Source organism: Athene cunicularia, assembly GCF_003259725.1.
Source record: "Athene cunicularia isolate RWA chromosome 3 unlocalized genomic scaffold, athCun1 chr3_part1, whole genome shotgun sequence".
NCBI lineage: Eukaryota > Metazoa > Chordata > Aves > Strigiformes > Strigidae > Athene > Athene cunicularia.
Genome location: NW_020799097.1, coordinates 19,316,225 through 19,342,701, shown reverse-complemented (window position 1 = coordinate 19,342,701; position 26,477 = coordinate 19,316,225). Strand labels below are relative to the sequence as shown.

The following is a 26,477-nucleotide window of genomic DNA, read 5'->3' as shown; positions in this document are numbered from 1 at the left end:
CCCCTCTCTGATTTGTCTGTTGAGAATCCTTATCATCACCTTCTGGGTGCTCACGCTGAAACTGCCTAATTCCCAGGCTTTTAGCTGTGTACCTGAACCACTTGACTTTAAAGCCTTTTTGTCTGATCTTCTGCATCCTGAGGTGCCCCCGCTACAAAGAAAAGGTGGGATGCCCTACCTAGCATGACCTGCAGGCTGGTGGCCAGGTGCTCTCCTGGGCTGTGGGGTGGGATCTGCAGGCTAAGTCAGGCAGGACTTAGTTAAGGTAATGGTTGGACTAGATGATCTTCAAGGTCTTTTCCAACCTAGATGATTCTGTGACTCATGGCCTCTTTGCACAGTCCACAGAGCATCAGTGTGGCTGTTGTCCAGGATGGTCCCACTCCCTCTCCATCAAAGATGGCCACCACTGAGGGTTAAACACTTACATTCAGGTGTCTGGAAGAGACTTCCAGGCACAAGTCTTTGCCATGTCCTCCTGGCTGGCTGGGGCAGCCACAACTCACTGCTTTCCCACATAGGGAGTGTTGATCCCAAACCGGACATTGCAAAACCTTGTTCTTGCCATGGACCTGCTCACTTCCCAGTCTACCAGCACTGACTATTCAAGTGCCATGACTGGCCCTAGAAGCTTTTGAAGGGAAGATCTGGAGAAGCACCTTTCTTCTCAACCCTTCCTCTTGGCTAGTTTTTGCTGCTCACTCTTTTGCTTGCTGACTGTTGTGAAATACGGTCTTGACAGAAAGAGGCAGGACCATCCACTGTGGATACCATGAGCCACAAAGTACACCAAGATGCAGTGCCTTCTAACCTGGGGTTAGGAATCTTCAAGTTTAACGTAGGTGAAGTATTTTGTTTGGTATGCACATGAGGATATTTGGGAGAAGAGTGCTATCGCGGAGATCTGATACTTCAAAACTATATCGAGACTGTGGTGAAATAGTTTCTATAACCCTGGAAAATAGCTGTAAAGTGGTTAGTGGCCTGACCTTGTTTCTAGTAGTTTGGGCTGTCTCTGTGCATAGGCAAAGGAGGCAGTAGGCCAAGACAACAGAGGACTGGAAAACAGTGGATGTTTCTTCCTGGTTTTGTCAGTCAGAGCCCTGGGGAGCTGGGCTGGTTGATGCTTATCTATGGCATTAGAACTTTTTCATCAAAATTTCCATTACTCTTCCCCCCATCCATTTCTGTTCTTTATGTCCACCTTTGTGATGTGCCTTCTCCTCCAGCTCTGGTTCCTCATCCTTGAGTAGCAAAATTCATTTTTGCCTGTGTTCTTGAGAAGCCTTGAGTGATGTTGCTGCAACTGTGACAAAACTTAATGTGGCCTAAATATTTGATTAGCCAAGTTTTGTACTTTTGTGGGTTTCTATGCTCCTAGCAATACCTGAGCTAGATACTTAAAGCTGATTCAGACACATATTTATGAGCTGCAGTCATCTTAGTTGTGGTAAGATAAGCAAAATTTTGGAAACTAAGCACTCTTGAAAGGAGAAAAAAAATGCTGTAAGCATCTGTATATGGGTGAGTGTTGTCCCTCCACAACCTGCACCCTAAGCTATGAGAGGAGACTTTGTAAATGACATTAGTACTTAGTAGTCTGACAGAAATGTTGGTGAGGGCACAAAACACATCTCTAGTAAGACTGTCTATATTGTCATCTGCTAGACTAAAAGGTAATAGGAAGTTGAAACAAAGACCTTGAAAGTAAAACTGTTACATTACAACTTAGTGGAAACTTACTTTTTTTTTTTTTTTTTTTATGCTCTCCCGGGTCTTTCTGGCTGGCAAAGCTTGTCTATGAAGTAGTTCATGCCTGTACCATTATGGGAGCATGGCATGTGGCTATGAAAATCCCCAGATAGTCCATGTTTCTCACTTGCTCCATGGGAGGATTAGCCAGAGCCAGTGTTTTTCGTTAGATTTTCCTGCCTCACTGTAGCCCATTAGACTATGACTGTATTGAGATCCCTTGACCCAGGAGCTCTTCTCAGGTCCAAGCATAGACCCCACCTTTTTAAGGCATGGTCCTCCTGCTGCACCTCACTCTCCTTTGGAAGGAAAGCTGGGGAAGAGATTTGGGTTAAAAAGGGCTCACAGTGCCCCGAATCTGGATGATCAGTGAGAACTGGGAGGTGTGTTATGGAGCACCCCTGCCGTGCAGTGTGAACGTAGCAGCATATGGTCTAGCGAGGGCGTTGTGAGGTAGAACCACCTCTCCTGTAACTCATGCTGTGCCATCCCATTGTGCTCATCCTCCCATGAGGAGGGAGACAAAAATCTGCTCCCATCTGACCTCCTGCTGCAGTCTACTCATTTATCTCCAAGAGGATAATGGAAGCACAAACTGGATAGAAACTCAGAGGCATAATTTATTCCCCCAAATCCTAAGTCATCTACTCAGTTCTGCTGCTAAGACATCTATTAAACGTATCAGAGTTGATGAAACTGAAAATTAGAGCAAGGCTTTTTAATAGGCAAAACTGAATTTTGCTGCATGTAGAGGGCAGTCTGCCTTCCTCTTGCTCCATCCCTTAAGTTTTGGTATCTGCTCATTCATACCCTGAAGCTCCTTATTATCCTGCCCTTGCTAAAGGGCAGTTGTGCCTTCAGGCCATCCCCAAAATAACAGATCCACCCTCCTAGATTCCCAGCATGTTGAGATGTACAGACCCATGTACTGACCCCACACCTGTGCCTAATCTTACATGGCTTATTTTTGAAGGAAATCAAGGAGTGGAGAGTAATATAGCCCAATCTTCTTGCTCTAGATGTGAAATGCACACATCTGTATTGTAGCTATAAAAGATGATATACAGGTACTTTCTCTTGAAACCCTGATATGACTTTAAGCTCATTTGTGTAATACAGAGCCTTGGTGAAAGAAGGACTGGAAAAACATGTCAAAAGTACATCAATAACACTTTTGTCAAAGGGTATTTCTACAGATCCCCTAAATATCGACTTTTGATGGTCCTTTCGAACAAGGTCCATTTCTGTACTGTTGTTTTCTGAGAGATTTCTTCACATCCTAGTAACAGGCAAGCCATTTTACTTGTAGGCTTAAACAAGGGTATGTTTCAGAGGTGAATCTTTTTAGGATTTATTGAAGACTCTCATGTAACTTCATTGCATGATATAGTGAAATATTATCTGCCTTCCACCCTCAATGAGTTACATGAGGGCTATTGTATCAGACAATTTGCTGGGCACAATTTCAGTGCTCAGGTAGATGGGAAGTGAAATTTCAGGCCCTTAGGTTGGTCTCATCACCTACTGAATTGCCTCTTTAGAGCAGTATGCACTCTAAGTGGCAACTTAGTGCTAACATCTTTCAGTGCAAGGCTGTGTACTATATTTTCTCCTTTGACCTTTCCAGATCCCCGCCTCCAATGAAAAATTGTGAACACAGAATTGCATACTATTAGCATTGTTTAATCTCCTAATTGTTAACTAAATTTCTTCTGAGCTTTATTTTACCCAGTCTAACACCAAAACAAGCTGCTGAATGTGCTGCTGCATGTCTCATGTATGTCTGTGGCACATACAACCTGCTTGGAGGACCTGCACATGTTCTGTGTGGGTTATGGCACACAAAAATATATTATATTTGTATTAGGATGCTGCATATGTTCAGAAACTGTTGAAAGTCTTTGGAATTCTTATAACTGTTTATTCATTCTTTTGTTTAGGAGTCAGTGACCTGTAAGTGCTCATTATGAAGAGAGATCTGGTTTTCTTGGTGACTCTAATTAGCCTTGCCTTCCTGTCACTGCTAAAGTCTGGATATCCTCAACATATTGCAGAGGAGTCCTGCTCTGTTCAAATTCTTGTTCCAGGCCTCAAAGGTAATGTGGAAGCCTACTCCGTCATTCAAATACTAATCTTTTCTTTCTAACAGCCTCATTTGCACAGTTTCTAACAGAGTCAAAGTGCCTTTCAGTTGTCCTCTTATTTGTCCCATTTGTAGCCTCCTTAAAAATGGAGTTTTAAGGCCCATAAGATGCCTGTTAAAATAAACATGGTTCAGAGAATGCATGCTAAAGTTTCCCAGACTTGCTTCTGATCAGTAGTGCTTGTTACACTGATACACTGCCTGGTTGCTTTCTCTGTGTTTATACTCGGGATTGGTACACGTACCCAACGACTGCAAAATCAGGCCCTACTTTATACCAGGAGAGGTTTTCATTGCCATTTTGCAATGTAATGGGAAGTATTTGTATTTTTTAGTCTTATGTTTGTCTTCCCTTGAATTTTAACTGCTCAAGTACCTTTCAGAATAATTTAAAAAATTAGTTACATTTTTGGAATTTCTGTAATTTCTGTGGACAAAAGTCACATTTTTACAAAATATGCCCCCAAACTATTGCCCCCAAAAGACAACATAATAAATTATTGATTTTTTTTTTTTTTTGTAGCAAGAAACGTACCTCAGATAGGAAATCAACAACTGGGAAGAACTAGCATTTTAAAGCAACAGCATCCATTATGGTGTGAAATCCCAGCCCTGTTCAATCAATAACAGTAATTCCCTTTATAGAGGGTATGATATTTCTACTGGAGTGTAACACCTGTGAGACTGGGGAAATACCTGTTAGCTAAGGACAAAAAAAACCCATGAAAATCACCAGTTTATCATTAACAATAAAAAAACCCAGCATTGTTTAAGAACTGCACAACTAATGTTACAGTTTTTCTGGTAGTTACATATTGTAGTAACACAAAACTCACCTAACAATGTTGATGCCACTGATGTTACCTAGCACAAACCCAGGCTTTACAGTTGCCTGAGGACCACAGTATGGACTGTAGGCTGTGTCTGTCTGTGCTGCTTAATTAATTGTTGATGGTAAGACTCAGTTCTGTCCTGCAGTTATTCATACAGTTAAATTGCGAGTGCAGCCTTGGCCACAGATTTGGCTGTGGTGTAAACTGCCCTCTCCAGACATTGCCCAGTTTGGATGTGGCTGCCCTGTGCTGGAAGCAAGAGAATTGGTCTGTAGTGATGTGGGTTGTGCTTGGCCAATTGGCTTCAGGACCAAAAAAGCTCTCCTGTTTTTTTTTTTATTATTGCTATAGATGCAGATTTGGATGCCTGATCTGAACCAAAATCTGTTGGGTTTTTTTTGTTTGTTTTCCTTCAGTAAGTAGCCTTAATAATATTTACACCTTCTGCACGTGTTCTAGTTAGAAGGAACAACACTATATCCAGGTCTTCTGAGGTTTGAATGAAGTTGTTTCATTTGTTTGATATATTTCTGTGAAAGAGGCATAAGACAGTGCTGATGATATGACTTACAGAAAAGAACACAAACAAGTCAAATGTATGTTGTCCAAAGTTACACAGAAGATCAGGTAAAGGGTCAGCACTGGGAACTGGAGCTTTGACGTGACTTTTCATTTCAAAGAAGTTGACAGGCTTTGACAAGTTTTGTAACTTCTTTGCCTTAGTTTCCTTGTTTGTGTAATCAGTCAAAATTAACATCTGTGATTTACCATTTTTAAATGAGGACTATTATTATATTCAGCAGAGTTTTTAAAAACATATAAATATTGCAATATTCAGGTCCTTTGTCAGAAGGCAATCCTGAGCCAGGAAACAACAGAGAAGCCTGAAAACCATCATGTGTTAATGATTTCACTCTGCTTCATGAGATGTAAGCCTTGCAAAAGTGAGGGAGATTGATGTACAAATTCAGTGAAGCACAAAATGGCCTGATACAGCGCTAGTTAATGTGAAATCCCTAAAAAGCTATCAGTGCTCCAGCTATGCTGTCAGGGGGACTGGCTCAGAGAATTGGTAATGAGATACTGCTGTCCCCCACTGGCACAACTCCAACCCGTTTCAGTGGCCAAGGCTTCCTTTAAACTGAGCATTTATGTGGCTGCATGCCCAAATTTCGGCTCCCACGCAGTGGGATTTGCTCACTGCGGCTTTTAGATCTGCCCCTTCTCCTCCTCTGCTGGGCTGCCAGCAACATCTCCAGTGATGGAGGAACAGAGCCCTGCACTGCTGCTGGGCACGAGCCTGTCGGGATTTGGGAAAAATAGGTACAGGGAAGAAGTGGAAGAAATAAGGGAGACCATGGAGTGTGTGAAAGGGAAGAGAGGGTTAAGCCTAAGAGGTGGTACAGAAAGTGGAGCCCAAATAGGGTGGTGAAGGAAGAAGACACTAGAGAAAAATATCCAAAAGTGGGGGAGCATAATGGAGAAATTTTAGAAGAACAAGAAGACATAAAGGGAAAAGAGAAAATAAGGGCACAAAGAATGAGACTGAGTGGAGAGACTGGAAACTAAAAAAAAAAAAAAAAAAAAAAAAAAAAAAAGAAATAAGAAAATGACACAAAGCCAATTAGGACCCCATAGAATAAAAGGGAGAATCGGAAGGGGGATGAGATGAGAACGGAGGTGGAAATGAAAGATGAAGAAAGCCAGTAAAGACACCAAGAATAGAAAAAGGCATAAATGAATTTAAGGTCAGCAGCTTAGGTCTTAGGGACTGATTTTTTTATTTTATTTTTTTTATTTTATAACCTCAACAGTATAAAGGAGTAAGATGAAATGCAGAAGGGAAAAATGCTGTGGCTCTGAGAATCCAGACAGCAGACTGATCCGTGTTTTAGAAAGCTGACAATATTAATAATGGGAAAAGTGTGTTGTGTGTGAAAAAGAGATGGATGATGAAGCCTCACTGCATTACTCACTCATATTCTTCCTAAAGCCCAATTCCTTTTGATAGGCCTATGAGATTGAAGTTACTACTATTGTGGAGAAAAAACCAACATGGAACAATCCTTCAATTCTTAAATTCTTGGTTTGCCACTTTGTTTTGTCTCCTTTCTAGAATCTAAAGCAGGAATTGACTTAATAGTCTCAATGGCATACAATACATAAAAAAGTTGATGCTACATAAATAAAATAAACCCAGTTTTTTTACACCCACACTTGATGCGTCTACTCACAGAGGGAATATGAGTAATGGAAGAAAGTTATCACCAGCCAAGGAATGCTTAATAGCTCACATAGTTAATATTTCGTGTGCTATTTTTATTACAGTAGATGGTACAGCTCAAGGTAGGCAGGATGCAAACATAATCAGAGACTAATCCTGTCCCACAGAATTCACGAATGGAGGCAAATTGATAGCAATGGTAAGATATATAATTTGAATTATGAAAGATCACTCTTGGAGGGGACAAGTGAAGCAGTCTGCAGTAGTGTTAGGATTGTGCCTGATACCTGTGATCCTGCTGCTGCTCTGTTTGTACAAGGGCTAGATTTCTTTTGGGGGTGTGGAGCATCAAAACACGATGGAACATTGTGGACCATCTTGCCCTATCTCAGCTGTGTGGGCAAGAGCTGCCTTGTGCTGAGGAAGAAGGTATTCTTTCATGCAGTAGGGTTGGAGCAAGGAGGCATCTGCGAAGGGATGGAGAGGAGATTGAGCAGGAGGTACAACTGCAAAGGGACTGTGGCTGGCAGAGGAGGCCATGCCGGAGCAACTGGGTAAGGATGAAAAAGCACTGATCCCAACCTCCTGTTCTGAAGTGACTGGGTGTAATGTGTGGCACGGGGTAGAGACTGGAAAAGGGATGCAGAGATGTCTTTAAGTTAAATTTGTTTGTTTTTTTTTCCTAATTTAAGGAATAAAAAGTTAAAAGTTAGTGTTTATTGATGATAAGTTAAATTGATTGAAATTCCTTGACAGAAAACTGTTTTGTTGACCAGGACACCTGCACAGGCTTTGCTTCGTCAGCTTGCACAGTGCTCAGGGTACATGCAGCAATAATAGGGACTTAAACATGGCAAAGCTGAACTAGACCTCTGATCAGTCCCTCTTCGTCAAGGTCTTGCTGCTTAAAACAGATGATAACAAAAAATGCAGAGTGGTCTGTAGCTGGACCTGTAATGGGGTAATCTCCTCCCAGGGAAAGTTTCTTAAACACTCACACTAAGGAATGCAGTGTCATCTTATTATAGGAATAAATGCAGGTGTGTGTAATGGCCTGAAGCAAGAGTGATCTATTTTATTGATCCCTAATGCACAGCTTTCACTCTGAAGAACGTGTAAAGCAATAGGCTGTAATAGCCTGCTCTCAGCCTCCAGAGAGCAGGGAAAAGCCATTGTCAGGATTTATCTTTGGGAAGCAAAGAACTCATAACCAGCCCTGAGGGAGGAAAGGCAATCATACAAAGCCTATTGGTTACCTGATAATAAAAAAGTGACGTTCCCAAATGTGCCAAATAATAGCCTGTTTCATACTAACAATATTATTCACTGGGGATTATGTGAAGTTTGTCCTCATTAAGGTCAGAGAATGGCCTATTTTTGCATGTCTGAAGTCAGGGAAGATGGTCTGAAGCCTGCTGGCAGCCCAAATAAGGAAAATATAACAGATGGAGCACTGAGTTCAGCTCACAGCCACCTATGTCTACAATGAGGAGAGAGTGAGCTGGAGGCTGCGTATTTGAAATGTGCCATGTTGTGGCTTGTTTTTACATGTCATCTCTATGGTCCGTCTCTGAACCACCACTGCCAGCTACGATAGAGAGCAGAGCTTGAGGGGGTGCATGATAACTGTTGACTTTCCTGATGTGGTGCTCCCTTAATCTTACCGGAGAGCAGCTAATGCTCACTCTCCTCTGTAGAAATACACTGCTGGGGCATCAGGTGTGCTGTGCTAGGTCTGGCTTTTAGGTCCTGGCATTTTCTTTTCTGTGGAAGCCATAGAACTTTCTTCTCCTTCATATAAATCTTTTTTGTAAAGGTGGCTATGTAAATAATTCTTTAAATTTCTATTTGTTTAAGAGATTTTAATTTTATGTCAGTGGCAAACTACAATAGTAGTATGATAGTAGGGGATGAAGCAAGCTAAGCATTCCCTGATTTCCAATGAAATGCACCAGGGAGGCAAACATTTACAGAAACTGATGTGTAAATATGCTGAATATAATAATGTGCTGTGAGCTATGTGCAAGTAAGTACAACGCAAAGTGGTTTGTACCGTAGAGATTAAAAGGCACAGTATGTAACTGAGAATATTGATTAGGAGATACTCTTTCATGCTTAAGAATTATTCTCTTAATCACAGATGTGGCAATGCCTTCCTATAGGCCTCTGCAAATGGCTTTTTTTTTTTTTTTTTAAATTTGAGTTTATAGTTAAGCTATTTTCACTTGAGATTTAAGCATGTCCTTAGCAGATACTCAGAAAGTGTTTTGTGAACACAGACCCAGAAGTTTATGTGCTTGAATTGGGGCCTAATTCTGAAGCTTCTGCTTAAGTCAAGTGTGGTGTTGGCCTTTTTGGAGGTTGATGATATGAGTAACATCTATGAAACTAGACCCATTGTATGAGACTTCAGTAATATACTGACTTTGGTTTTGTTAGTGTCTACACCAGTTGTAGGAAACTCTTCTTGGTGCATCAAGTAAAGTTGCTAGAGTGAGATTGTATCCGCTTTTATTTTTTTCCCCTCTTGTTATAGTAGGTTTTTACTTTCACTGGGGAGAATGGCACTCTTGTCACTGCCACCAACAGAAAATAGTTCTGGTTTAATATAATTCTTTTTTTTTGTTTCCTTTTGTATCAACAGGGGAGGCTGGAGAAAAGGGGGAGAAAGGTGCTCCAGGTCGTCCAGGCAGAGTTGGACCTCCCGGAGAAAAAGGTAACTTTGTTCAAGGTGTTTTGAAAGTCATTCCTGACCAAATGCTGCCTCTTCTCGTGAGACCATGACGATGGGGAGCCTCTCTCCCTTTTCTGGGTGACTTGGGCATTTCTGTGTTGTTGTTGTGTTTTAACCCCAGTAGGCAGCTTAGCCTCACCGAGCCACTTGATAACTCCCCCCTGGGGAGGGATGGGGAAAAGAATCAGAAATGTAAAAGTGAGAAAACTCTTGGGTTGAGACAAAGGCAGTTTAATAGGTAAAGCAAAAGCTGCACATGTGAGCAAAGGAAAACAAGGAATTCATTCACCACTTCCCTTGTACAGGCAAGTGTTCAGCCATCTCTGGGACAGCAGCGATCCGTCATGTGTAACGGTGACTTGGAAAGACAAACACCATAACTCCTGATGTCCCCTTCTTCCTTCTTCCCCCAGCTTTATATGAGTGTGACATCATATGATACGGAATATCTCTTTGATCAGCTGTCCTGGCTGTGTCACCTCCCAGCTTCTTGTGTACCCCCAGCCCACTCGCTGGTGAGGTGGTGTGAGAAGCAAAAAAGGCCTCAGTGCTGTGTAAGCACTGCTCAGCACTAGCTAAAACATAGCCCCATACTAGCTACTGTGAAGGAAATGAACTCTATCCTAGCCAAAACGAGTACAACTCTATGCAGTCATTTGTAGACTAACTATATTTTCTGTTCAGAAAGCTTCATTTTGGAGAAAAAAATCTAGATTTTTTAGAAACATCTTTGTGAAGAAAGGCATCATAATGTCGTCTTCATAATTTGCCTTCTGCAAATGAAAACCTCATATTAGATCAGAGGGTAAAAATAATGAGGCTCAATTTTCTTGTTTCCTTTTGTTTGTAAATGTGAACACTCACAATACCTTAATTAAAACCATTGAGGGAAGGCAGTAAGCCATTATAGGCAGAGATGGCCATGAGTGATTCCACATTTTTTGGATCACAGTTCAGTAATATTTATGGAAAGATGGTGGTAACGCTGTTTACATTGTATTATAGTTCAAAAATATTTGGAGCTCTTGAGAGGAATGGTGCTCAACAGTATTCAGTTACACAGCTGAGAGAAATGTGGTGTTTCTATCCTGGAGGAAATTCTGTCTTTTCACATTTGTTTTTCTCTTGAAGCAAGGAGGAAATTTGACCTTCATAATTTTTTCAGGAGATGCACATTCTGAAAAATTCACGTTAGGAGTAGTCAATCCCTTTTATTTCAATATTGAAATTAAACAGTTGACATTCCTGTCGTCAGAACGATGGAGTTAGTTTTACTGAACTGAATTTACAAGCTTCCTTTCAAAGCAATCACAGTGGTAATTTATACTTTCTTATGATGATGCATGATCCGTTATGTAGTTCTTTTGGGCAGTTACGGGAGTCTGATACCTGCAGTTTTCCCTGTGACCAAAATCCATAGCTAGAGCTCTTCCCCCTACAATGCACTGAAAAATTTATAACTCCCATGAGGGGTGCATGTGTTCAGTCAGTGTATTTCCCTTATGGAGATGTACCCTTCAAGGACAACTCATAAAAATACTGGAAACTGAAATTTCAACTCCTGCAGGGTAATGCGGCATGAAGAGAAGTTAAAGTCTAACAGAATAATTTTAGGTTAAAAGGTCATAAGGAGCTCATCTAGTTCCATCTCCTGCATGAAACAGGTCAGACTTCAAATTTAGATCAGATTGCTTAGGGTCTTGTCCGGCAGACTTTTGAAAATCTCTAAGGATGAAGTTTCCACTTACTTTTTGATCGCTCTGTTCGCCGGTGTCATCAAGAAAGACCTTTTCCTTAGGGCCGACTGAAATTTTTCTTGTTGTAACTTGTGATTGTTACCTCTTGTCCTTTTGATGTGTGTCTCTGATAAGAGAAGACTACATCTTCTCTACAAACCACTTGTAGGTAGTGGAAGACTGCAATTAGGTTCCCCCTTACCTTTCCGTACTATAAGCTAAATAAAACCATCTTTCTCAGCTGGATTCATTTGCTTCTCTTGTATGAGGGTCCAAAAATCTCTCATTCTTTTTATGCAAAGGAATTTTTTAGCCAGCCATTGGCCAGCCTTCATCAATGTGTTGCAGGTGAGGAACATAGTGTCTGGCTGAACTCGTGATATTCCTGCGAACACATTTCTGCAACTCGTCGAGTGCCTTGTGACTGGCAGCACTGCCCCCCGTGCACCAACCACTCCTGCCAGTTTGGGGTCTCTTGCTGACACACAGATAATCCTTTCACTTCTTCCTTCCTGTCACTGATGGACTGGTTCCTGAGGAATGGCAGTCATTATCAGCTACTTATTAGACTTTTTCAGCCTTGCAACATCATCAGCTAGCCCTCTCAGCACCCTTGAATGCCTTCTGGCCAGTGCCATGGGCCTGTGTACATGCACGTGAAGTAGTCCCTAACTCAGTCATCCACTACAGTTACTAGCAGGACACATGTCCTCCCCAAATCTTTGCTAACAGACATGAAGACCTGGGAGGCCAGAGGGCAGACCTTGCCAGTAGAGACCAAGGCAAAGAAAGCACTAAATACCTTAGCATTTCCTGTGTCCTTTGTTACTAGGTTGCCTTCCTCCAGAGCAGAGCGCCCATCAGTCTCTGGTTTACTGCTGGCTTACCTGTACTGTCTGTCTTGTCCTTCATACACATAACAGTTCAACTCCAGCTGAACTTTGGCATTCTTCACTTCATCCCTGCATGCCCAGGGAGTACTTCTGCAGTACTCTTTGTTAGCCTGTCCCAGTATCCACGTCCTGCATGCTTCCTTTCTGCATTCGGTCTCAGTCAACAGTTCCCTGTTCAGCCAAGCTGGCCGTCTGTCATATCTGCTCATTTTCCTGCACATTGCAATAGATAGTTCTTATGATTTAAGGTAATTGTTCCTTAAGACTGAGAAGATCTTTCTGGGCCCCTTTGCACTTCATAGTAGGTTCCTGCCTACAAGCTCCCAGAACAAGTCAAAAGTCCAGAAGTCTGGGGCCATTATCCTGCTGCTTGCCTTCCTCACTTCCCTCAGAATCTTGAAAGCTGTCATTTCATGAAGGTGGTCATGGTCACTGCAGCCAAGGCTGCTGTTCACTGTCATATCCACAGTCAGAGGGTAAGCGAATAACAGGTCTAGGAGTCTACCATCTCTAGCTGCAAACCCAGTTACATGCATTAGATAATTGTCCCTGATGAGCGTTCTGAACTGATTGCTCCTTATGGTGCTGCTCTCCCAGAAGATGCTGTTAGATACAGACCAGTTGCCTGTTAGGAAACAAACCTCTATGCATTCAAGGTGCTCACTGTGCAGAGCATAACCCTTGCCTTGTCTTTCTACCTGTCCTTCATAAAGAGCCAATATCCATCTGCTGCAGCACTCCTATTGTTCTGACTATCCCATCATACCTGGGTGATTGATGTCATTAAACGGACTCTTAGTTCCTCCTGTTCGTTTCTCAGGCTGTGATCGCTTTTGTACAAGTGTTTGAGGTGGGCACTTGGTCATACTGCTTTCTCACGGGGAGCTTGAAGGCCTTTCCCATTGCACTGTCAGGCATGTTTCTCTAACTTGGCATTTTGTCAAAGCAATTCAAAATGCTTTGGAACATCTGAGAAGTGGAAGTACTCTTTTTCAGTCAGGCCAATCCATGATGTAACATTTCATTTATATATTATATACTGCAAAATTGCATTTATTTGAAAAATCATTCTCATAAGGAATGCTTAATTAATAATAATGATAATTTTCCAGTATTCCATACCTCCAAAAGTCCAAAATTCTGATGATACTGAAAGAAGAAACACTGAAGTGAATATTCACTGCAAGAAAACATACTTGAAACAGAAATGAGATGAAAGAAAATTGAATATGAATGCATACTATATCGGTATTTTTCCATGCAGCACTTTCTGATTAAACACAGGCAAAATTTCTTACTGCTTCTGCAGCAACATATTTCTTTCTGCTTGCCTTTGTGCATCCAGATTTGATGCGTGTATGTTCTTGAAGTATTTGGTAAACAGCTTTATTTTAGCATAGTAAGAAATTTCTACAAACAAGCTCTAGTTTAAAATGAATTGTAATTAACTAATCTTTTCATTAATGCTGTACATTTTGTAGATATTCATCTTCATCAATTCCTTTCCACAAATGCTTCTTGAAAGAAAAATAAATTGTTACCTTAAAAACAATTTGGACTATATGGTGCCAAATTTCATCATGGTACTCTATTCAGTGTATTTTCTGAGTGTCCCAGCATTGACTGGATAAGCAAACAGACTTCACAGATGTACTTTCTACCATATGGAAAGGACACAGAAGGATATCCAGTCTTGACCTAGAAAAACCTTTCAGTCTCTAGTTAACCTCCACAGATCATGTGTAGTGCCCAGACCTGAAGTTAAGCTCATGCATAAATACTTTTCTAGACTCTCAAGCTGAATTAGAGTGACTCAACTGTATATTCTCTTCCAGCAGTCCAAGAGTTTTCCCATTTGTTATCCAGAAGATGGAACTTTGAGGCAAAAATAAAATATAATAATATTATTGGGAAAAAAATCACGTGAGCTGCTAACACCGAAATATCCAACACAGACACCTTTTGCATATTTGGTTGTTCATCTTATTTATAGAGGTGTAAGAACTGTGCATCATTTGGAGTTTGATAATTTGTGCACAATATTGTTCTCAGAAATAATCAGTTAATCACCTTTTTCCTGGACAGATTATGTAGTATGCACTCATGACCTGCTATTGGCTTTGCTTTTTGCTTTGTTTTTGATCTTTTGATGGCCATATACCTCTGATATCCTTTAAAGTGCTGGACAGGTATTTTAAAATCTCAGTTGGTGTAAAGCTTAAACCTGTGATTCAGGTCCTTAACACATAGCTTAGCGGATAATGAAGGATGGATAAAATTGTTGCCTCACTTTGCATTTGCCCCTTTCTAAGAGCACACATGGATGATCACAGCAGCTCTGTTTCTGTGCAGTAGCCTGTTAAAGTGTAGTCACTGTGTTAACATGTGTTTGACTCCTGGTGTTTCTATTGAAGCCTGATAATTGTTGTCTTGTTGGGCTAATATGTCTCCTCCTGTTGATGGAAACTGCTAAATTTCATCGTATTTTTCTGCTATTTGAGTAAGTGATGGTTTACGTGAGGAAGAAACTAATTCTTTTGCAACACTTATAGAGTTTTCTACTTTTGGTGTTAATTTCCATGATCAGAATCACAGTAATCTCTTTTTTTTTCTTCCTTTCCCCTTTGTTTCATTTCTTGAGGAAATGTGCTTAGTTTCTTTGAACTCCTTAGGTATATAATAATCAGTGAACAAATAACTTAGAAAAGAAATAGTTTTCTTATGGTATATTTGATCTGAAATGAACACCTCAAGATTAGAAAGTGCTGCAAATGTTTTTATCATATCCTCCCCATGATATTTCCAGATTTGGGTAGTTCCGAAACTGATAAACGTTAAAACTTTATGGTGCTTACCTGAAATAAATCTGCTTCTCGGTGTCCTGATGTTTCAGGGTGACATCAGACATCCTGATGTCTTTGGGCACTGATTAAGGTTAAATTCCACTTACTTTCCTCATTGCTTTTAATTAATTGTATAGGTCAATTATATGATGCATAGCATGTCAGCAGAATATAAAACTCTGTTGGCCTTATGTAAAGCCCAGAGCACTGGATCAAGTACAGCGGCTGAGGCAGATGAAAGTAGCATGTACTGCAGTGCAAGTTTTGGGGTGTGAAGTTAATAGATGTAACTTCTCTGCTTGCACTGATTGCTGTACTGCACACTCACGTGTTGGGAGTGAACTCAGTTAACTGAGTCATGATCCAATCTGTGAGGCCATAACTCCCATGTGTCCAAATTCCACACAGATATTTAAATAACAATACAATACTGTGAATATTCCCAGAGTAGCATGGATTCTGCTTATGGCAATCAAAAGAAGGTGGAGAGGGTGAATTTACTGTTGAAATGCATAATCAGAGGAACAGCACATTAAAAATTTTTTTTTTTGACATTTAAGTTTTATTAGAGCCATAACCATTTTAATTTCAGCCTTTATACATTGTACTTAATTTTTACTTAATTATAATGGTATGTGAAGCAGAGTCACACACTATTCTTAGGCTTGCTTGGAACTTAACTGTCTCTACCTTTGCAGTGTTAGCACAGTTATTTTGGCCTTTGCCAGCTAACACTTTCCCAGGCAATTTTTGGGTACGTTCTGGGAGCTAACACAATGAGCATCTTGCAAGTAATTATCTTGGCTTGAGGAGTAAGACATATTGTGGAATGTACCATTCTTGGCCACCTGGTTCCCACTGGCAGGGAACAGTCCCAGGCATTTAGTTTACTAGTACAGGCATAGCCTCTCAAGTAGGAGAGAAGACTCATTAATTTAACTGGATTGGAGCCAGAGTGCTCAGTCATTTGTATAATCAAATTCTAAAGAGAGGTAATAATATCTTAATTTATATTTTAGTATTACTGATTGCTCATTAATATGTAATCAATCAATCCTTTACATTTCTGAGTCAACTTTTACATTAATTTATTGCTCGCTAAGGAGTACTGCAGGCAGTATTCCATATAAAAGTCCTGACATTGACAGTTGTAGATTCACAAAGTGGGTATCTGATTCAAAACTGTCTTTCAGTTCCACCTGAACTCAACAGGACTTTGAGAAAATCCATGCTAAACTGAGTGGACAAAAAGATGGCAGATGGCCTTTAGTGTAAATAAATGTATTGCCTAGGGACATTAGAAATGCATAATTTTAATCCATACTTACACAGTGCCAAAAACCAGAACTGTCACTTAAAACTCAAGAACTGCTCTGAAGTCATTAGCAGCAGCCCCAAAGACAACAAAACACTGCCCGTCATCAGAAAAGATATCAAGGACAAAATGGGAAACTCATTTTTGCAGCTGATTTTGCTGCATAAAAGCCTGACATACACTGTCTCAAGTAACGAGTGTTGTTCTGGCCTCTGTCTCTCAAGAAGGACATGAGAGGTCAGAGAGGAGAACCAGAAATGTGATGGAGGAGCTGCCTCATAAGGAAAAACCGGACAGGTTGAGACTTGCATCTGTACAGAGTAGTCTGAAGAGTATATGGTCGAGGTTTTACAGAATCACCAGATCCCATCACACCTGAACTATGAGGCACTCACTGGAACTGCTGAGGGACTGATTCAGCAACTCCATCTGCAATGGACTGCAGATGGTGGCTGGGGTTGCGTGATCTCCCTGTATCACTCCTGCTGTCACTGTGGGACTCAAGTCTTGGGCTAGAGGGACCACTGGTCTGAACAAGCTTGGTATTATGTTGTTAATGTAATTCTGGCAATGTATGTGTTTCATAAGGGCAGTTATCTGTCTTTATGTGAATCTTTATATAAACTTCCCCATTCAGGAATGGGCCATACTATTTCTATTTCTTTTGTTTTGAGTGTACTTTAAAATCCTTTAAACTTTTCTGTTGCCTTCTAGTTTGGATTTTTTTCTTACTATCTTTAGTCTCCTTTACAAATTTTCTAGCCTTTCTGATTTCTAGTCTGTATGGATTGACAATAGTTTCTTTTGTTTCTTTTTTTTTTTTTTTTTCCCCTCCCCCTGTTTGTTAAGCAAGGCTTTTAAAGTTTCACTTTGTCATTAAGATACCTGTCTAACATGAGTGGGATGGATCACTGCTGAGAGATGTTTATTTCTCCATTGCCTACCAAGGGAATTTAGATAAATAGCTTAGACTAAAAAACTAACTTTCCAGGTGGCAAATACTGGGTAAAATTAATTTGCTTCAACTACATAAAATGCCATCTGGGATTATCCACTGTTTGTTCATATAAGATGTAACTGTCTTGTAACCACTGTTTGCTAGCCAGTCACCACTGAAACTTTCAGTGGTGTGGGTAATTCAGATTATTTAGCATAAAGCAGTATCACAGTCTACTGGTGTATTCCAAATTTTCTGATTTCTGGTTGCCAATATTTTTAGGTGTCTTGAATGTATGTTACTACCATACCATAACATCATTATATCCTTTAAAAATACTATTCTCATTCAAGTCAGGCTAAATATTTATATTGGGAATACTGACTGTTGCAAGACTAAAGAGGTACATTAAGGGAAAGACAGTGTAATCTTGCTCTATATCTTGCATTCTTTTTCTAAGTATCCTGCAGATAGCTGTCAAAGATGGCACTAGTGTCAAGAGGCCTTTGGTCTGGTTTGGTACACTACTTCTTTTATTGTTAGGTAGGTGTCCATGATATCTGGTATGTCAAATCACAAAGAATTTGTATCATCTGATTTGTCTTCAAATCTTTAAATTTTGGAAAGTAAAATCTTTGGAAAGTAAACTACTGCTCTCTTCCCTTTGACATGACTCAGTTCAATTTGTCTGTGACATGGTGAATTTGTGTTTCTGCTGGATTTGTCTTTTTGACACCTTTGGGTTTTTCTGAAGTAGTTTTACACCTTCTTGTCTGTTCCAGTTAATCCTATCTGAAGAGATTGGCCATACTATATATGAAGCCACCATTTATAGTGTTTCACAGAGGCAAAGCCCTCATTTTTTCACTGGTTGTGTGGCCCACCATTCATCTCTGGTGTTTTATTTCTTCTCTTGTTTGTGGGCCTGAAAAGGCCACCAAGAAGATGATTTAGAATTTCCCTCTCTTTAATTCCTTCCAAAATCCTTTAAGTCTTCTATAATTGGTTCCAGCATATATGACCTTCATCTGAGAGATGACAGATGCTTGCTTCATATTCTCCATTCAAACTTTCTGTTAGGTTTCCTACTTTTGGTCTATGGAGATTTAATTTCTTTCATTGTCCTCATTTCTTTCCAGCTCTCACTTCCTGATTTCATTAAGACTCTTTAGACTGCATTTTTGGCAATCATAGAGATACTAAAAAGGACTTTACAAAAGGTGTAAAAACGTTTGAAAACCCTCAAGGCAGATAGGTTTCTCTTGAAACCTTGTGATTTATTCTGCAGAAGAAGCAGAATAAGCAAGCCCCTGGAGTAGAAGCAAGGGTTAGTCACTATAAGAGAAAACCAAATCCAAACAGTTCTTTTAATGAGCACAGGAGACTTAATGTATGTCTTCGTTGAGATAACACACTTTCATTTCTGAGCAGGTCATGTAGCTTTTACTAGTTATTACCGAGAAATAGTTCATTTTCTGGTCAGTACTGATGAGAAAGAAAGTAAAATAATTTTATATATTATATTTTATTTATGCATTAGGTCTTTGTGTTTACTGAATTTCAGATGTAGCAGCCTGAAAAGAGAAAGCATTCAAACATCTGATGATCTGTTATGGTAATCTCAATTCATAAATATCCAAAGCAAAAAAGGTCGCTTTCAGAGCAACTTGATAAACTCATTACAAGATGATACTTTAGAGATTTTCAGGGAAGTATCCTCTCAGTATAATATCTATATTGGATAAATATCCAATGGTAGCATCAGTACCTTTATAACTTCATAGCCCAACAGATTGCATCTTTAAGACAAGCCATGAATCTGTTCTGAAAGTGAAGCTATATATATGAGGCCTAAATCTGATGGCAGAGCATTGATTTGCTCAGGTGTTGCACCCAGGAAAGGGTATCACCAATGTACACTCATATGTACATTGATTTCTTGAAGCTCCTTGGGCTGTAGAAACTGCAGCATCAAGCAAACTGCCACATTCACTTACGTAGTGAGTGTAACAAAATGACAGGTCTTATTTCATAGGTCTCAAAGTCTACCAAAAACAAATCAGGGAGTCCTCTCTAAACCAGTGCCAGAACCAAAGTAGCATTTAGAAATAATAGTCTGACAAGTTTAGACCACATAGAGTTTATTGACTATAAATGGCTTGGTTTAAGCCAAAACCTTCAGTCATGTGTAAGCCTGCTGTATTTAATTTATTGGGTGACTACTACTTATCAATTTCAACTGCTGATCCCCTAAACTTGTAGATAAGTTCTGTAGACATGGGCTTGAATAAGGCTTTGCTATTACAGGCTAAAGTTCTTCTCTCAGATTCACACCATTAAAATAATTATTTTTCATAATGTTTGCGAAATTTCATCCAGAAAAAAAGTATGACGTAACAGACATTTTTATCTGCTTTATTATTTGAGCTCTGCAGGAGCTCAGATCAGTGACATCAATACTTGGACTGTGGCACACTGTCTTCACAAACCGTGCTTCAGCTTGGTTTGTGAAGACAGTGATGGCAAAGGAACTGCTTGTGCCAGTGCAAATTCTGTTTCTCCTGAAGCCATTCTAATATTCACTTTATATCACACAGGATAGTACAACTAATAGAAAAGAGGTCAAAGTCAGACAAAGTAAGTGAACCAAGCTGTCTTACATTAGATTTCTGGGTATGCCTGGTGGACACAGATAGGTGTCAATGGCTGGTTCACGCAGATTTGCTGACAATTTCATTTGACCGTAAGAGGTGGATATTACCTTTTATTTGTAAAAACACGGCCGAGGAAAACGGTGTTTTTAGTGGTTCCTTTGCTACAACTGCACTTTGAAATATTCTGTAAAACTGTCTTTAAAATTAGTAACATTCAACATTGCTGGTTTGAGTCAGACTTTGTATGAACATGTGCATGTGTTTGTGTATATTTGTCTACGTAAGATTTCCACTAACTTTAATTTTTCATTAAGGTAATCTTCAAGTGCAAGAGCAAATAATGAGAATGTGACTGCTTCCATGGTGTTTATATTTCTTAAATAAATCATTAAGACCAAATTCAACCCTCAGCTACAGTGGAGCTATTGTATTAGATGAAACTGTCAGTTGTGCTTGGATCCTTTAGGTCTTCTCGACTCCATAATAGTTTTAATCCACTGATCCATGTTTGAATGCAGCCCCCCCTCATTTTTAATACGATTCTGGAATGATCACCTGGGAGAAGTTTGCAAAAGCTTTTCCAGTAGTTCTCAGCAAAGATCTGTTCTCATTTACACCTGCATGCCCCGTTAATGTCAATTGTTTTGCAAAGATTAAATCACTGTCTAGGTGGTTATATGTAAGTTCTTCACAAGGAGTGAGGTGGACCTCTGAAGTTCAGTGAATATTTGGCATATAGTGTGGTTTTGCTCATTGTAAAAACTGATATTACAAGCATGCTAGAATCTGAATGAATCAGACTACGTTGCTACCTTGTGTCTTTTGTCTTTCTGTTATGCATAGGAGAAATGGGGGACAAAGGACAGAAAGGCAGCATGGGACGGCATGGAAAAATTGGTCCTATTGGTTCAAAAGGTATGCTCAGTTCAATTGTTTACCTATTTGTGTTTTAGATGAAAAATCTGTGATCATTTATTTTTGAGAAAAGTTTAGGGTCTTGGAAAGTAGTTAACAAGTCTCAGAGCTTCTCACACTGTAGTCATCCAGATGACACATCTCTCAGCCAGGTACCTTTCTCTCTGACAGCAGTGTATTTAGCCTTAAAGCAGGGTGAGAATCCTGGTTTAAGGCTAAATAACGAACTTTGTGTGCCATCACACAATTGTGGACAGTTAAGAGAAGCAGATGGGAAGATGCACTATATTTTGGCAGACTTTTAAGAGCCAGAGGACTTGAATTCTACTCTTGCCTACCTCATAGCCTTCCTATGTGACTTTGGTCAAGTCATTTGGACCAATGTTTACTTAGACATCTAGATTATGAATCTATGCATCAGTGTAGCATATTCAGACCGTTTCTGGGCATCTGAATTTATTGGTGCTGTGAAGTTCATGGATTTAAAAAAAAATGGATATTGGTCTATATTATTTGTGTTCCAAGTTTCATAGCCTTGGCTCGCCTTTATTGTGGAACAACTAGAACAGAAAAATCTTTATTTAGGCATATTTCTACTTTCCACATTTGAATGTTACTAGAGAAAAAATAAGTGCTAAATGAACGGTTGACCAGAAAAGCTGCATTAAATTTATATAATTTTTCACGTTTTTAGGTGAGAAAGGAGATAATGGCGACATAGGACCACCAGGTCCTAATGGTGACCCAGGTAATCTGTGACACCTCTTGTATATGCAAATGATTTTACAAGATACATGCAAAACCATGTTTGTTTACATACTGGGGGAAATAATGAAAGAATAAATATCTGTATAGGCACTGCAATATTTCACTGTAGTATTTTCAAATAATTTAAAAATTTTTGAAGCTGCAGTAATTTTAAGACTTGTAGTGTATTTGTTGAAACAATGTCTCGGAGCTCCTCAGAGGTGTGATCGCTCCAAGAAGACTAGCAGGAACTGAAGTGCGACCATCTGTATCGTTCATCACCAGTACAAAGGGACATCTCTGCATATCCCAATCTGGCTTCCAGCCAACTCAAAAGAACAGGTTGGGAGCTCCTGCCCCTCCATGGATTATTGTTAGAGGAGCAGGCCATTAGCAGGAATACAGATGTTCCAGAGAAAAAGGTGAAAGCCTGGCATGAGAAGTGTAAACCTTACAAAACTGGCAGATTAGGATTTTACCCAATTCATCCCTTCCTGACAGGGTGCACTAGACATGCACTGATCAGTTTTCTCATGAGAACATAATTTGTCACTCTTAATTCTTGAGCCAGAGTACCATATACATAGTCATCAAGCATAGTTTTGCAGTTTAAGTACCCTGTGCTTAAACTGATTTAGACACCTAAGCTGAGTAATTGGGTAGTCAAATGCAGATTTGAATAATTACACACAGAACTGGAAACTCTAATTTGATCCTCATTTTGAGATTTGAGCTCATAGATGTAACAATTATCCTTTTAGTATTCTCATTCAGATTATCCTTGTCAAACCAATATCAATTTGGGTTAATAGATGGTTTTCTATTGTTTTATTTTATTGGAAGAAGTACTTTCAAAAGTACAGAACTATATTTTGCGGGTAATTATGTGCATTATATGATTGGAACATTAGCCTTTTGGATCTTCTGTGTTATGTTCCTCATGAGAAACAGGTGAACAATGTGCTGTGCAGATTTTTTTCTGTGGAAAAAGTGCTCTTTGGAGAAGACTGAAGAGAATAATTTTACTCAAAATGGGAAATTTTGGCAAATGTTTTTAGTTTTAAAAAAATCTATTTTTTTTGCAGGGAATATCTGTCTGTGTTTAGGTTGACACTAATCATGCAGGGCAGAAGCTTCGTGGGAAGTGAACTGAGCTGTTCTGGATAAGCCCACACACCCATAAAAACCATATGATGGTGCAGGGTAGTGAAGGCTCTAGGTTTCTGTCCGATATTTGCAAGACAGCCGTCTCCAGGGCTTCCAGGCTGGACCTTTTCATAAAATTGTTTAGATAATGAATGAAATGATTGAAATTAGATGGCTTTTTGATTTTGGTGCATCTGTATTATTTCACAGGCATCCCCTGTGAGTGCAGCCAGCTAAGGAAGGCTATTGGTGAGATGGATATCCAAGTGGCCCAGCTGACAACAGAACTAAAATTCATAAAAAATGGTAGGTTAATTTTATATAAATATTTTCCTTTCTTGTTGCCTCACTTTACCGGTGTAATTGCTTGTAGAGAGCATCACCGTTCCACATCTGATTTGTGAAACTATTTTGGGGTGTACAGTAACTTGGTTTATAGAAATGCGAGTGCTCACTTTTCAGCACTGCCCTCCCCCGCAGCTGTTGCTGGTGTGCGTGAGACAGATAATAAGATATATCTGCTGGTGAAGGAAGAGAAACGATACAAGGAAGCCCAGCTCTACTGCCATGGAAGAGGAGGGACGCTGAGCATGCCCAAGGATGAGACTGCCAACAATCTGATTGCCTCGTACATCAACCAAGCCGGGCTCACCAGAGTTTTCATAGGGATTAACGACCTAGAGAAAGAGGGAAATTTTGTCTATTCTGACAGATCGCCCATGCAAACCTTCAACAAATGGCGCAGTGGGGAGCCCAACAATGCTTATGACGAGGAGGACTGCGTAGAGATGGTGGCATCTGGAGGGTGGAATGATGTTGCGTGTCATATTACCATGTATTTTGTTTGCGAATTTGACAAAGAAAATGTCTAAGCTTGTCTGTTCTTTATTTTAAGAAAAGTTTTTAAGCTGATTGTATAAGTTACCCCATGTTTATAGAGTACAAGTAATATTTTGCAAGTATGTGGCATCAGTGTTGTACAGCTGTAAATATAATTTAGGTATTTCAAATATCAGTATTTACCCTTCAGAAGGGAAGAGCAGTGATAAGACATAGCTTGTTTTTTTTTTTTTTCTCTGTAGGAATATATATGTATTTAGATAAAAATGTGTTTTGGGGCTAAATTCTGCCCTCACAACAGTTAACAAATGTGATTGCATGACTGTACAGGAAGGTAGAACTTGGTCTCTAGTTGTTAGAATGATTATTTCTGAAGAAGTAGATTCCTAATAATCTTTTATCTTAGCAAAACTTGTAGTTATAAATGTTAATTGCTTGTAGTGCTACAGGGATATTTCAGCAACAAGACAAGTATTTTGTATACTCCAATTAATAAGTATGAATATTACTCTAAGTTTTTCGGATGTGAAGGTGTTACAAATTTTTTTTTAAAAACAGCCAAAGCAAATCAACAAATCAGGAGTCCTACCAATTTTGTAATGTTTCTTTATTACGCTGTTCACAGATGTATGACAAGGAGGCACTTAAGTAAACTAAGTCTTAGTGCTGAGGGAGGATAAAGTTCTTATAACTTAGTAATGAAAGAGGGATCCCAGCCAGATGGGTGTTTTGGGGTTGGCTAAAGGTAAAAGTAAGATTTTGGTTTTCTGAATTCTTTAGTTAAGAATAATTAAGTGTACAAACTATTTCAGGCCCTCAAAAATTTCTTAAAGTAAATTCATTTCACAGTCATATAATATGATCTTGGTGCATCTTGTTACAAAACAAACAGAATACCAGCCTTCCACAATTTAAGGCAGACATCATAAATAGACAATTAATATCATAAAAATGGTTTAACTAGTAGATCCTTTTGGTAGGAAAACTGCTTACATGTTTACTGAGGTTGTAAGCATGACCCTCTGAAAAGCAGCAAAAGTTTCCAAAATTTTCCTGATTATGTGTATAGCAGTAATAAGTAATTTTGCACAAATAATTTATCTACCCAATTTGCAATTGCATGTGATGTAAAATGTGATGTATATTTAAAAAATCAACAACATAATTTTATAAAGGAAATGATGAATTACTTTGGATCTTCCTAGGAGTCAGTTGCATGACATGTTATCTTGCTGTTAGGCGTGGAAAGATGACTGCAAAATCTCTGTGTTTTATCAGGAATACCTTGCAAAGTGTTTTAAGATTATTTTTAAGGAGAAATGATCCTTTGCATAACATATTAATCAAATCATGTGTCTGATCACTATGGGAGATTGGTCTACAGGATATTCACAGTGGATGTGGCATGTGGTACCAGAGATATCCCTACAGCAAGGCAAGAGTAACTCATATGAACTCTACAATGTCATGGTATATAAACAATCAATGATCATACAATTCTGTTCATATTCACAGAGTCTGACAATATTTGATACAATGCTATTATTATATACCTAAGAAAACAAACCATTTCGCTTGCTATATTTACTCTTTGAATTTGAATCCATTTAATATATATATATATGTTTGTTATTAATTTTGAAGACTGGTAGCAAATTCCTATAGTGTTTGAATATCAGCCCAGCTCCAGAGCAATCACTCTAAGAAATGAATGTTTGATTGTTTTACTTTCTTTGTAATAAAGGTAGGTATGATTCATATATGTTAGGCATTCTTCCAACTGTATATTGAAATCTATTAAATAATGTGAATATAGTTCTACACTAATATTCAAAGACTCTTCAGAGAATTTCCAGGGAGCTAACAATTCCAGTGGAGCAATTTGTTTGTTTAGAATAGCACCTTTTGAATATCATGATTGTTTCCTGCCTGCTATAGAAATCCTCAGAAACCATTTAAATCTCCAACATACTTTTGTCAACTCATTGTAGCTATATTAAAGCAGTCCAAACCTGAGTTATAGATATCTGGAGCTCCCTCATTATGTATGTGCTGAAGTTGCTAACCATTTATTTTTCACACAGGTTTTGAAAGTCTCTATTGTAATGTTTGATTTCCTCAGAAACCTGAAAAGAGGCCTTTTGAGGGGGTGGGAAGCTTCTTCAGATGGCAAATGCTCCTATTTTCGCTGGAAGTCACACCACATCTATAAATGTTGCTTTGATGTGTAGAGCATTTAAGCAGTTTCAATTTCTATTAAAATTTAAGATGAAAAATAAAGACAATGGAAAAAACATTTATTTCCACAGTTTTCATGTTCTTCAGGATATATTTTTGCAGCTCTTGATACATGAGATAGAAAATAAATTAGTTATATTGTCAGTGTGCTGTATATTGGCTGCAACAGTCCTTATTTCACCATTTGAGCAAGGGGAACAAGACTAGTGTGTAGGGTCTCTAGCTGTTCTGCAGGGAGCAAAGACTGCACATCTGATATTTACCCCTTCGAGGAACTGGGCAAGAAATGATGGAGGGATTGGAAATAAATGAGCCCTTCATCACTTCTTTCACCCTCCTGTTGCTGACCCCCCTAGGTAGACCCTTGCTGGAACTGGAGATCAATAGTGTATGTAGCGCTTAGCCTGCACAAAACCTGCTGGCATGCATGGTAAGATTTCCATTACTCTCAGGGGAATTTGAAGCTATTCTAGTGAAAAATTAAATGAGTAGTATCAAATCGGTAATATCATTACTCATTTTGTGGG

General features: G+C 39.3%; 1 protein-coding gene across 4 annotated transcripts in view; it reads left to right on the top strand.

The window, feature by feature from the left end:
* Window positions 1-25,996, top strand: part of COLEC11 (collectin subfamily member 11) — a 39,639-nt gene extending 13,643 nt beyond the window's left edge. For 3 of the 4 annotated variants that reach the window (XM_026845841.1, XM_026845842.1, XM_026845843.1), the window contains exons 2-7: window positions 3,693-3,848; window positions 9,597-9,668; window positions 20,908-20,979; window positions 21,674-21,727; window positions 23,083-23,178; window positions 23,335-25,996. In XM_026845841.1, the coding sequence (XP_026701642.1) occupies window positions 3,719-3,848; window positions 9,597-9,668; window positions 20,908-20,979; window positions 21,674-21,727; window positions 23,083-23,178; window positions 23,335-23,744 (834 nt within the window). In that variant the 5' untranslated portion in view covers window positions 3,693-3,718 and the 3' untranslated portion in view covers window positions 23,745-25,996. The remainder of the gene's footprint in view (window positions 1-3,692; window positions 3,849-9,596; window positions 9,669-20,907; window positions 20,980-21,673; window positions 21,728-23,082; window positions 23,179-23,334) is intronic. The other variant, XM_026845844.1, reaches the window with a different exon arrangement.
* The last annotated feature ends 481 nt before the right edge of the window (window positions 25,997-26,477 follow it).